The sequence below is a fragment of the Falco peregrinus genome, chromosome 12 (assembly GCF_023634155.1).
Source record: "Falco peregrinus isolate bFalPer1 chromosome 12, bFalPer1.pri, whole genome shotgun sequence".
NCBI classification, from domain to species: domain Eukaryota; kingdom Metazoa; phylum Chordata; class Aves; order Falconiformes; family Falconidae; genus Falco; species Falco peregrinus.
In genome coordinates, this window is record NC_073732.1 from 19790504 (window position 1) to 19803664 (window position 13161).

Sequence of the window (13161 nt, forward strand, 5' to 3'; positions counted from 1 at the left end):
CAGTGGAATTCATGTGTTCCTCTATGTATGCTATGACCTCTATGTGACCACCCCATACCCATTTCTCTCCTGGAGTTAAGTATACTTATGCTACAAAGGATGGAAAACTGGGCTTCTCTTTTCAGCGTGGTTTCCCACTCCCTTTCTTCCAAATCTGTTGGATTTGCAAAGAGAGCTTGTACAGCCAACAGGCTTATTCCTCCGTTTTTCCCTTCTCAATTCTCACTGAGCACATCCCTTACTGTGTGGTGTGGAAAGGGGGCAGGGACTGGAACGGCTTTTCCTACCATACATGCCTGCATAGACGCAGACTTTTATAGCACACAATTTTAGAACCTGCCCTTTATTCCTTAAGCTTCCATATCTGAGGGTAAAAAAGAATGCTTAGTGTTCGGTGCTCTGTTAGGTATTAAGCAGGAATGTAACTATTTTTGTATTTCTTTTGTCCAAAGGTATAGCAGGAAGTCATCAAGTATATATGAAAACAAATCTGAGACATCAAACGTGGAGGCATCTAACAATAAAAACAGGAATTCCAGTCCCAGCGCCAGACAAAAGAGAGGTAGGGGTTCTGAGAGGAAGCTTTTTTGCTTCCATAGGGTAATATTTTTAATTTTGCCCACTCATTTCTGGAGTTTGATAAGGATACTTTAGATGTATGTTGTTTAAACCCAACATCAAAAAACCAATGCTACAAAGCTGAGTGACTGTCCCATGAAACTTCCTGAACACCAAAAAGCGGGTTTTTTTTATCAGTTTACGATTTTTTAAGTCTGATTTTTGTTGCATTACAGTTCTCTTTATGCTGCTTGTGTTTTTTAAAAATAGAATTGGGGGGGCAGTAGTATACACATGTTAACCTATATCCTGGCTAAGTTGGTTTCTAGCCATATTTAATTTTAAGATTGTCTGTGGACTTTGCTAATCTTCTTCTTTATGTGAAAGAAATTCTTTTGCCTCCTCTAGTGTGTAGTAAATAAATGGATATGTGGCCATTATCTGAGGGCATAAATACAGTAAAATATATTCCATACAATGTAGGTTAAAATGAACACTAAGAAGAAATGGGATCTCATCTGGCAGTAACAGGAACAGAAAATCTTACAACAGTAGTTTCTTTTTTAGGTAGCATTTTGAAATATTAGAGCAAAGAATTTTCTACTAAATAAAAAAGACAGTTGTGAGGTCTTAAGAGATTAATGTCCAAATCAGGCTTAAAGTAACATCAGGCCCCTTTATAAATGGAGATGGTAAAAAAAAAAAAAAAAAGGACTATTTTTTCTTTGTAAAATAGCCTATTCACCAAAACGTTTTTCATTGCGGTAAGTTTTCATTCCAGGAAGAAAGTTATGGATTCTTCATTAAAAAATCCAGTGTTGAAAACCTGTTTCAGTAAAAATTTATTTTAAAAAATATAAACTTTTTTTTAAAATTGAAAGAAATTGGAACGTTGAAAAGCAGTCGTTCATTGGAAATTCATAGACTGCCTTTTAAACAAATTCCTGGGAGAATTATTGATGTTTTCTAACCGGTCCCGCTTACGCACGAGTGTGGGAACTGGGGTTGCCCTGTGAGCTGACTGTCATTCTCCTGTATCGCGCTTTCTCACGGCCAGTGCCCAGGGCTGTGGCTGGAGCCCTGCCGGAGCCCCCCGCCCGCGGGGATGCGGCCGCTCCCCCCCGCGCCGGTGCCTGTGCCGGTGCCTGTGCCGGTGCCCGTGCCGGTGCCTGTGCCGGTGCCGGCGGGAGCCCCGGCTCCGCACGGCCCCCAGGCTGCGGGTCCCCGGGGGCGCCCCCGGCCGGGTCCCGGCGGGGCGGGCGGCCCTGGGCAGGCACCGGGGGCCGGGGGCGGCCGGGGCTGGGGGCTGCCACAACGGGTGTGCCACCTGCTGACTGTAGCGCTCCCGGTAGCGATGCGGTTCACGTGAACACGGGTTACTTAACAGTAGCTCTCTTTCCGTAACGCAGCGGGGGAGGGCACTATGGGCAAGCTATTTCAGTTTCATTGTTCTTACGGATAAGTGCCTGCGGGTGAGTTCTCTACGTGCAGACCAGTGTTGTGTGTGGACCTGACCGGTAGATTCACTGACTTGAAGCCCTACGGGAGCCAGGTCCTGCAGGAACCTCTGGGGACCACCCACTCGAGTGCCCTGCTCAAAGCAGGGTCAGCTGAAGCAAGTTGCTCAGGGCTGTGTGCAGCTGAGTTCTGAATAGCTCCGAGGATGTCGACTGCGCAACTGCCTCGGGGACACTGTCCCAGGCTTTAACCGCCTTCACAGTGAAAAAATGGGGTTTTTTCATATTTTTAAATGGTATTTCCCATATTCCAATTTGTACCCGTTGCCTCTCATCTTATCACAGGGCTCTACTGAAAAGTGCCTGACTCCATCTTCTTTACTTGAAAAGATTCCCAAGCGTTTTCTTCTCAGGCTGAACAGTCCCAGCTCTCTCCCCCTCATGTCAGCCACTGCAATCCCTTAATCACCTTTACGGCCTTTCACTGGATTGACTCAAGTGTGTCCATGCCTTCCCTGTACGGGGGAGCCCAGGACAGGACACGGCACCCCAGGGGCGTCTCACTTGTGCTGGGTAGAGGGGAAGCATCACCTCCCTGGACCTGCTGGCAAGTCTGTGCCCACTGCAGCCCAGGATGCTGTTGGCTGCCTTTGCCTGAAGTATGCATTGCAGGCTCATGTTCAACCTGTTGCCCATCAGGACCTAGTTCTTACTATTTTTGGGAATGGCTTCCAGGGTTATTTGGTATACCTGCAGAATGAACGAAAAGGTTAGAAATAACTCCGGTGGGGACAACGTGTCTTTAGAGACCAGTGTCTACTGGTCAGCCGCTGCTGAGAAGCTGTGGGGACTTGTGAAATCCTAAGGGGTCCCTCAGGGAAGTGATGTAATTGCATAGCTGAAGAACTAACATATAAACCCACCCCTACACACATGCACTGTTGTACTTGCCGCCTGATTGTTACAATGGAATACTCTGGATTTTCTTGCTCTATGCAAACAGAAAGTAAATATATTTTCTATACCAGCTTCTGGATTCTTTATAAGCTACAGTATCTTTACAAAGATTGCCTCCCAGTGAGAGCAGCCATGGCAGGGAATGGCTCTTAGGCCGACACTGGCAGTCTGAAAGCCAAATGCTTCCCAGTTGCAGCTGTGGGCTTGAGCAGATGAAACCACTGCTCAGGGGCGGTTCCTCACCAGGTTCATCCGCCTGGCCCAAAGCTGCCATCCGGCCACCGGGTCAAAGGAGCTGGACCTCACCAACACAGTACTTCTGTATTGTTAAAATCTGTTCATCACACCCATCTACAGGCACCTCGGATCCTGGATTACCTTGGCTGCAAATCAGGAAGTGATGGGATGTGCTTTCCTTTGGAAGCACAGCTTGTCTCTCTGTTGCTTGTTGCAGTGTGGGTTCACTGTCTCTTCATGTTCCCTTTGTACTTCTGGTCTTCATTTGTCCCTCTAATGATTTTCACTTGGCAATGTATGAAATAAAGAGGAAAAAGCTATTGGTTAAATAAATCATAAGACACAGAACCAGGCAGCCAACACGTGGCTTTTTTCCTGCTCCTTTGTTGTAAACCTTCTGTGTGTTACCTGCACACACAAAAAAAGGGGCAGATCTAGAATCTGGCAGGAGTGTGTGGATCTGGGGGGTTGATCTAGGGCCACCTGTTTCCTGCAGCGTAACCGAGGATCTTTCAAACCCAGAGTGTCAGGACATAGAGCTGGCTGTGACTTACCTCTGTAAAGTGACTGTCAGGCAGCATGGCGGGCTTGTTCATGTAGGAGCTTGGCATGTAAGCTTTGCTGGCATGGCATTCCTTACATCCCAGCAGGTCATGAGATCAAATGCATGACTGTGTGCCAGCTTCGGAGGCTGTTAGAAAGACTTCAGCAGGTAAGGCTGAGAGCACATCAGTCACAGGACTGATGACAGCAGACTCTTCGGTGCTAATACTGGATAGCAGAAGTGAGACTGCTCACAATGCTTGCTGTCTGTCCATGTCCTGCACTGCAAGGCTTCTTCTCTTATTTCTCCCTACAACCTTGCTGTTCCAACCACAATGGTGTGTTTTCATAGTAGAAGGCACTAGATGCTTTTTAATAAGCTTGCTGCTAAACTGTATTTTCCTTTGATGAGAGCTACATCCCTTCATGTGTTTTTCTTTGTTTTGTTGTTCTCCATTAAAACTCAGTGAGCCAAACTCAACCCAGGGGCTCTGTTTGGCTCAGCTGGTTTAATCACCCTGACCTCATGTCGCTTTTGTAATTGATTAGCTCTTGTTCAGCCTTGAACTGAATCAAAATTTATTTATTTGTTTATTTTTAGTTGTCATCCAGTGCTAACCTTTCCTTTCCCATAAGCTGAACAGCTGACCCTTCCTTCCTTATTTCTTTTCCCTCTCCCTCTCTCTCCTAGTTGATGCTTCCACCAGCCTTAACCTTGAGCGCACAGCGCTTGCTAGAAAGCGATTCACATTGCAAGGTCTTTCCAACCGCAGAGCTCCACCCAAAGGTAAAATCACCCCATGCAGCATTTGGTCTCTGGCCATCTGTCTCCCGCACTTCCACAACATTCTCTCCATCCCATAGTGCCATCCATCACTATTTCCTAAAGTGCTGCTGCATCTCACCAAAATGCTCCTGTCTGATGCACGCATATGGCTTCTCAAAGAAACTGTTACCAAAAATTGCTCCCACAGCAGTGTTGGCAAGGCAACCTTTGAGTTGACTGGTTGGGTGTTTTAGTGGTGCACAGTGCAAATAACATGTATTTCCAGTTTTTCTCAAGGGCCAAAGTGTGAATTTGTTTTAAACCACCAATCTAACTTCTTTTAGCAATTGAAGGGAAGAATATCATCTCTGTGTTGTGCTGCATGAGGTTTTTATGTGTTAATTTGCTTATTGGTTGGACCTCTTTGTTTCCTCTTTGTTTTTTCAAATATTGCTCAGCTATGGCCTAGTGGTTACACTGTGGAATGGGAATTCAGAAGATCTGGGGTTTATTGCCATTTCTGTTTAATTATGTTATATGACACTGTAAAGTGGTGAGCTCTGAGTCTTTGTGCATAAATGTTTAGAGGACACTTAATAACCATGAGTAGAGAGCATTGCATGTTCCTGTGACGGCTGTACAAGGAGCAGACTTTAGAGGAAAGAAAGAAATGTGAATAGAAACTAAGTTTAATGACTATTTACAATCACTTTCTGAAAAGGTGATGTAATTACTCTTTTTATTGTTATTATATGGCTTTTCTCCTGTTCTGATAAATGATATTTCCTCTGGAAGAGAAAGGCAGAGTGTGCAGTGATGGAGATGAGCGGAAAGGAGGAAGAAGCAAGATGAAAGGATAAAAAGAGAAATACCGTAGCATTAAATGACAACGTTATAAAGTAGATGAGAACACACTAAGAGCCGGCACAGTTAACATTCTGGATGCAAGGTTAAAGCTGCACTTGGTAGTAAGATCCAAGATGGACAAACCAGTTCAATGTTCTGAATGCAAAAAAGGGAGTGGTTTTCAGATCCTGTGACTTGGGGAAGTCAATTACAAAATACAGATTTCAGAAATGCAGGATAATACTGTAATTCAGGCAAGTTTGGATCTGGACTTTTGGTTTGGGCCTTTCTTGCTCTTTTATCTGAATTTTTCTTGTCATGTGAAGTGTCATGTGTTGTATTCAGCATTCCAGACAGCAAAGCACAGTTCGGAAGAGTTCATACCCTCTAAGCTATAGGCGCTCTCAGCTCAAAGACTTGCTCGGTCTGGTTACTTGAGATTCCTGTGAAACACCTCCATCGCACGATGTCCCATTTCACTTTGTTGTGCTGTTCAGTTACTAATCTGGTCCTGGCCTAAAGGAAACCAGCTGGCAAATAGGCTGGATGATTTGCAGAGTGTTGTGATTTCTGCGGGCGGTGACAATGCAAAGCCATGTTAGTGCTATATGGACTGGCTGTTAAGGCAGATTGGAAGCTGTGAGAATCACAAAATGGTTTGAGTTGGAAGGGACCTTAAAAATCATCTAGTTCCAACCCCCTGCCATGGGCAGGGACACCTTCCACAAGACCAGGTTGCTCAAAGCCCCATCCAACCTGGTCTTGAAGAAGGTAACAAGGTAGTTAGTGCAATAAGCTTGTCCTTAATGCTCTTGACCCCTTTGTCTAAGGTTTGTTACTGGTCATGGCAGAAGATGGCACACTGAGCTGAGCATACTTTGGGTCAGACCCACTGTGTCTGTTCGTGTCCAAAACACGTAAAAGGGAAGGTTTAAACAATAAAATAACAGGACTAACTAGGGGAAAAACAAAATTGCCTGATGGATATCAACTGGCAGTGGAACATGAATGCTCAAAGCATTGCTGAACTGTCTGCCCAGGCTGGATATGATGGGGTTGAAAACGTATATAAGCACCTTGGTGTTTTGGCCAAAGAAAGCTGAACTCTGGAGGAGAAACTTTACCATCCTGCACTCCATCAGTGCAGAGACCACCAAGACAGCCGTACCAGAACGGGCACCCGAGTGTACGAAAGCCCACACTCGTAGCGCTCTGCATCTCCCCCACCCCTGGGTCAGGATTAATGTCCTTGTTTGCAGAACCAAGCTCGTATTCCTTGGAGGTGGAACAGGGTCTCTAAGAGCACAGCGTGGTATAAATGTAGCCCAGCACTATAAGTATAAAGTGGAATTTTCTTTGTATTTTAATAAGGGCAGTTACAACAGTCTGAATGTGGGGTCATTCCATTGTAATTATCACTGAGAGCAGAGTTTAACCTGTCATTTTTCTTCAGACTTTTAGGAGGTGCGGATAAGGATGTACTTGAATATATATGCTTTTATGAGTAAATTGATAAGGAAGTGCATTGGCAGGTACAGAACTTACAATCTTTTTACAGTAGCCAATCTACAGTAAAATCACTGAGATTTTAAGGAGCTAATATGGTTTCCTGATGTTCTGGCATAATAAAACATTATAGGAATTGCAGTTCAACCAGTCACACAAATTTCTTCTCCACTGGAAACATACAGTGAATGTGACATTTATTAGGCAGAAATATGGGGAAAAAAAAGTAAAGCGAAACATTGTGTGACTGAACATTCCAATAAGAAAATGTGAAGATGAAGAATGGGAAAGAGAACTTTAAGATCCTTGGCAAGGAGATATTCACAGTAGTATAGTTCTGCACAGGATATTTAAACCTGAAAGATCAAATCACCTGAAATTTATTTTACTCCAGTGCTGTATGGCAGTTAAACACTGGGGGAGACCAGCAGGGAGAGAAGTAAGAGAGAGAGAAAAGAACATAGACATGGTAAGAGGAAGGGGACAACTGAAACAGAAAATTCCTCTGAACCACAGGCACCATCTAGGAACATGTGGGCAAAGATTCAGCAAAGCATGTAAGCATGTGCTACACAGGGGTTTGCGTGAAATAACTCTTGACCTACCCCAGGCAACTTTTCAGTGAAAACAGAAACAACTACTTAATTTTTACATAAATATTTCTTGGATGTTTTTAAAAATCAAAACATGAAAATCACAAATAGTTTTTGACAAATTGAAAACCTTCAACAGAATATTTAAAGCCATTTCTAATAACATTTTCAACTGAGGTTGTGTCCTGGTTGAGTTAAGCATTCAAGTACCTTACTGAGACTTAAGATATGAAGCATGTGAATAGCTTTACTCATGTCTCAATGGACATACTCACTTGATGAGCGCAGCTTAGAGTGTTTTCAGCAGAAGTGACTAAAAAGTTAATTCTGAAATATTTGTAAGCAGGCAACTTTTTATCCCAAGTGGTGCTGCTGTAGTTGGTAGGTGCAAGAAGTGTACTGATGTGTTGTAGATGCGTAGACACAGTCTAAGAGCTGTGTGATGACCTCAGTGTGTTTTGAAACATCATGTGCTCTCTGAAGCTGGTGAACAGTTAGTCCATTTATACCTCTGATCTGGTTATGAAATATTTTGAGTAAAAAATGCTACTCACATCTCATACTGTAGTCTGGAGAATTTGTGTTTTCTTCTGAATGGGCTTTGAGAAAAGGCAGGATCCTGATTGGAGTAAACAAAAAAAAGTTCTGTTGCCTTCACTTTCTCCAAGGTGATTTGCACAGTGAAGGATGGAGGCTCAGAGATGCTTTCAGGCATTCACACAGTTAACTTCTAGAAATGACAAATGTGAGCTCCAAACCACAGTTTGGTTTTCGGTGTATTTCAGGTCAGTCATCACAGAACAAGCAGTTGTGTGTCTGAAATAATCCAAGCCTCATCTGTAAACACACACACCCCATTCTAAACATCATGCTCATCTCTCTGTGTTTTGTAGCTGTAGTTGTACAGTAGTTGGTTGTTAAAATATCAATTGGCATAACTCTCCTTTCTGAAGTATTAAAATTTATACAATTGGAATTTCTTTGAAAATATGTTCATATAAACTCCTTTCTGTGCTTTCACTTCATTGAGGGCATTTTTCCTGGCTGTTTTAGAGGAGCAACCTACCTTCTATTTACCTTTTCCAGCTGCTGCTTTACTTTGGACCTTGTTTACCCTTAGTGCTTATTAACCTCTAATTCTGCCCTGCATTGCATCTGTCTGTCCTCCCAGATCCAGAATCTAAGGAAAGAGAAGTTACCCGTCGCTTTTCCCTAGCCTCCTCCACCAGCACCACAGTTAATTCTTCTGCTGTGACCAAAGGTACCGTCATGCTGCTTGCTTAGCTACCCTTCTCCCTTCCTGCTGGCTGATACATTTACTGCCAAATGCTGTTATCAGAGTGAGTACATCAGGCTCAGTTTTTATAAATGCAGGAGGTTTCATTAGAAGAAGAGTCAGAACCAGTAGAACACCTGCAGGGAGGCAGGCCAAGACATTTTGAATGTATATCAAGGTGTTCCGCCAGCATATATAGTGACTCAGTTTCTCTATAATAGGCTTCAAGGAGTGGTTCTGGTTTCCATGGAAACTGGATTAATTTTTGGCTGATGTGGGGTTAGGTTTCCAACTTCTTCCTGGTTTGGATAAAGTGAAATTCAATAGAAATTATTTCTCTGTTTCCTTAAAGCTGTTTAGGATTTTTGCTTTCAAGGACAAGAGAATCTCCTCATTGCTTAGCCTCAACAGACATCAGATGGTAAGAAAGCCTGAAATCAAGCCAAAAATGAAGTAGCAATAGATGCTGGGTTTAAGCATATTTAGCATAATCACAGTTATGATTAGAAATTATGTTTTCAAGGAAATTTTCAGATGTGTGTAAGGGAGCCAGGTGCCCAGAATGTACTGAGCTTTATGTAGTTTGTGTGGGAACTTCTGAAAGTTTTACTTCTGAGCTGTGATTATTTTGATAAAAGGCACTTTTACAAAATTTGCTTTTAAGTTACTGCACCAGTGCTTATATTTAAATTCAAAAGCAACCCATGCATTTGGGCAAACTGGTTGTGTTGAAAATCAGTGAGGTTGTAGGCACCTATGCCTACGTGTCAGAGTTACAGAGTTCTGTTTGGGGAACAGAACATATGGTCTTACATCAAATTCTGAATATACTGTCTTTTGGCAGTTCCTGGAATGGAGGAACTGATTTGCAAGTTCAAGATTTGTGGGACAATTCACAAACTAAAATAGAAAGAACAACAGCTGAATTCATTTGTATAAAAACCTTTGCTATATATTTGTCAGAAAAAAAGGTTGCACAGTAGTTAGTGCATTCTAAATAGTTACGAAGGATACGCACCGTGTCCTTGACTGTGCAATGAGGCTGTCACAAAATGAGAGTGTAGTGGGGTTTATTGGCAAAGGAAGGATGAGATATTTCGGCTTCCTACAAATGTTTCTTTGCCATCCTCTTCAGATTATAGCACTAAAACATGACTATGTGGAAATGATGGGTATAGCACAGGAGAAGAGGTTCTTAGAGCTTTCTGTCATTGGCAACAACTTCAGAAATATGTAACTGTTACTAAGTTATGGGAAGACTGAATTATTTCCTAATATTTATTTCCAAAGTTGGGGAACAGAAAGAAGCACTTATGTACAAAGAGAATGGGCAACCAAGGGTTGCTCTTTCGTGTGTTTTATCAAAGAGAGCATGTGTGAATTACAAGGAAATTAAAACTTCTTTACAGTTTCATATAAAAAAATCCTGTCCTAGGATCCTGTCTGTCACAAAGCTGTTGGCAATTTCTTGGAATGCTGAGAAAACTACTTTTGTAATGATTTGAAAGCTAGAAAACAAAATCAGTGCTCTTCAATTAAGTGTTAAATAAAGCATGTGCTTTAAGGAAATACTTCAGATGACAAAAGAACCGAAGCTTGAGCCTTGTCTCAGGATCAGTCAAGTGCAGATCTAGCTAGGGTGTGTGGATCATCACATTCAAGGCTACTGCATACTGCTGTGTGCTGGTCCTCACTGCTGACAGTTCAGCTCTGTCACATCGCCGGTCCTCCACATGTGGAGTCAGGACACAGGAGGAGCACTGTACGTGGACCTGTGACAGATGCCCTCGACTTCTGTGGGGCACGAGCGTTGGCTTTTGTGGGCTCTTCCCCGCCAGCCTCGTGGGCAGAAAACCGAGACTGTGAGTTGCTTGCGTTAGTGCCATCTCCCGGACGAGAGAGAAAGCATCTGTGAAACCTGATGGGAAGCAGATAACATTTATTATGTCTTAATGCCTTTTGCAAAAAGGGATCTGTTTCCACATCACAGAAGTGTTTATTTTATCTTCACCACCTAGAATTTAAGGGTTGGTAATTTTTCCGGGTGAAACAAAGTATTAGGCAGGTAGTGTTTCCAGGTAATGGGAAAGCAAGTTTCTCCTTCAACAATATTTACAGCCTTGTGACTCTGCAAACTTCACACAGGTCCCCTTGTGCCTGCAGTTAAAGTCAAGAGACATGAAATAAAGAGTGACCCAACTCCCCTGGGGTTTGAAGGTATGAGTATTTCCATCCTGCATGAAAACCTGTTCGGCACTCTTTTGATATTACTCAATTAACATCTCATCACTGCTGGCAGACGACACTGGAGTCCTTTAGGGTTTTGGTGTCATTATCTGTTTAACTGTGATAAACACAGCTTGTCACCCCCTTGCCTGTCCCCTGCACTCATGTTATATTTACCAGCTTTCACCTAGGGATGGCCCTAAATTAAACTGTCTAAATTAAACAGACTGTCATCTGGATCTGGATTTTCTGCCTGGCTTCTACCTCACTCCATAGAGTGCAGCAGCAGGGAGAGAAGGAGCTACTTTTCACCTTCACCTGCATCTGGCTGCTTGCATCCCTCTTCCCTTCTTAGTATCTATACCTAATAAGAGGAGCAGGAGCCTAAAGACTACAGAAGAGGCTACTGTGCATTAGTATCCATTTAAGGTGCAGTGTTTCATTTCAGCCAAGCAAAATTTCCACCTATTTGTTGGAACAGACTCATCAATTACTGTTTAATAAACAATACCAAAGAGTTAAACTGGGAAGTTTTTCCCCAGCCACCAAAAGATCACCAGCTTCCATTGGCAGCTTTCCCCTTTACACAAGCGTTTGCCAGAGCATGTTGCCTTGTGGGGCAAAAGCAGTCAGATGTCCCTACTACAAGACAGGGGAGAGAGAGACGTCGGCTGAGGAATCCTTTCTTGGGATTGTATTGCTTTGCACAAAACCTTGGTAGAAAGGGCAGGTGGCCAGGTCAGTGATGGAATCAGTGACATATCAGAGCTATCTCCTGTGTCGCTCCCCACAGAAGAGGAAATTAGAACACAGAGGTTGCAAGAAGCAATTCAGAGACAGCAGGGGAAATAGTAGTTCTGCTGTTTGCAGAGTTTTTCCTTTTGTCAGTGACCCCTGGCACTATGTTTGGAATCATCCTGGCACCCAGCACCAGGAGCTGTGGTATTCATACCTCACTTTCCTCACTGACAGATACTTCTGATCTCAGCATACCATGTGGCTGCAGAGGTAGGTAGGGGGTATTTCAAGGTGCAAGTACTGTCTGTAGGATAAAGCTTACTTGGTCCTCACTGGTTGAAACCATGGTGGTACTGCACAACATCCCTCACGACACCGAGTTTCTTTAAGTAGGAAACAATGAACATTATCACCCCTTTACCAGAAGATAATACCGCTATTGCCAGGGCCCTGACAGAGTTAATAACACAAAGGATTTGATGTACATAGATAAAAACTTCCCCCACACAATTGCATAGCATTCATCAAGAGTGAAATCATTCACATCTGGCTGGAAAGAAGAGCCTCCCTGGTTCCCTCTCGTTGCTGTATGGATGGGCATCAAAGCCATATATCATCACCTACAGAATGATTTGAAATGCTGCAAGGAAGATGTTAAAAACATGTGAGCAAGCTGTAGCGAAATAGAACACTGCACTGTTCACCCAGCAATTATTTTCCTTAATTAACATCAGTATTTCTGTTTGATTCATTTGGCTGTTCTCTGTCCTTCTCAGACTTACAGTTTTTTCTGTGGAATGCTGCTGTCTTTTCACTCATTTGTGCTGGTCATGTGTCTCCTCTTTTGTAACTGTTGGACCCCAGTCCACATGTTTGTTAAAAAGACTACCAGTTGCAGAGGTGATTCAGGAATTCACTTTGGACTGGTTGTCTGGTCACTGTTTCACCTTGAAGACACAAATTGTACTTCCTGTCACAGATGCTTTTGAGAACACCATATTGGCCCAGACTAAATGTAATACTGGTTCTACCGCGAGACCTGTACCTAGATCTGCTTCACAGACAGGTAAACAAAATTAACACATTTTTCATCTCAATTTGAGAGTGTAATGTAAATTTATGATAATAGTTACTCTTTATAACTTAAAGAGATTTTTCTCTTTTAAATAACATTATTTCCCATGAAAGCATTGTAAGAACAAGGTATAGAAACAATGTCCCAGGTTCTGGTTCTCTGTAGGTCAGGCACAGCTGAAAATAATTCTTTTAACTGACGTGAGAGGGCTCAGAGTTTGATCTGTGTTATTTCACAGCTTGAAGTACGTAAAACTTAGGCTATTTCTTAGTCTCTGAAATGAGGATAGCAGTTCTGGAATGGAAGAGGAAAGCCAATGGATGTATTTGTAAGGAATCCTTGCTGTTTAGGTTTCTGCTTTGGGTGCTTTCTACAAATGACAG

General features: G+C 42.9%; 1 protein-coding gene and 1 long non-coding RNA gene across 7 annotated transcripts in view; one reads left to right on the plus strand and one right to left on the minus strand.

Annotated features, from left to right (window-relative positions):
* Positions 1 to 13161, plus strand: part of MCF2L2 (MCF.2 cell line derived transforming sequence-like 2) — a 181237-nt gene that overhangs the window by 161023 nt on the left and 7053 nt on the right. For 3 of the 6 annotated variants that reach the window (XM_055817346.1, XM_055817345.1, XM_027783979.2), the window contains exons 26-29: positions 453 to 562; positions 8635 to 8724; positions 10885 to 10956; positions 12683 to 12769. In XM_055817346.1, the coding sequence (XP_055673321.1) occupies positions 453 to 562; positions 8635 to 8724; positions 10885 to 10956; positions 12683 to 12769 (359 nt within the window). Of the gene's footprint in view, positions 1 to 452; positions 563 to 4443; positions 4540 to 8634; positions 8725 to 10884; positions 10957 to 12682; positions 12770 to 13161 lie in introns of all 6 variants that reach the window. The other 3 variants (XM_005235543.3, XM_027783981.2, XM_027783982.2) reach the window with 3 other exon arrangements.
* LOC129785387 (uncharacterized) lies at positions 571 to 4043 on the minus strand. The gene is made up of 3 exons (XR_008749427.1): positions 3764 to 4043; positions 3351 to 3495; positions 571 to 2765 (listed from the first exon to the last, which is right to left on the minus strand). It is a non-coding gene; the product is annotated as an uncharacterized LOC129785387 (long non-coding RNA).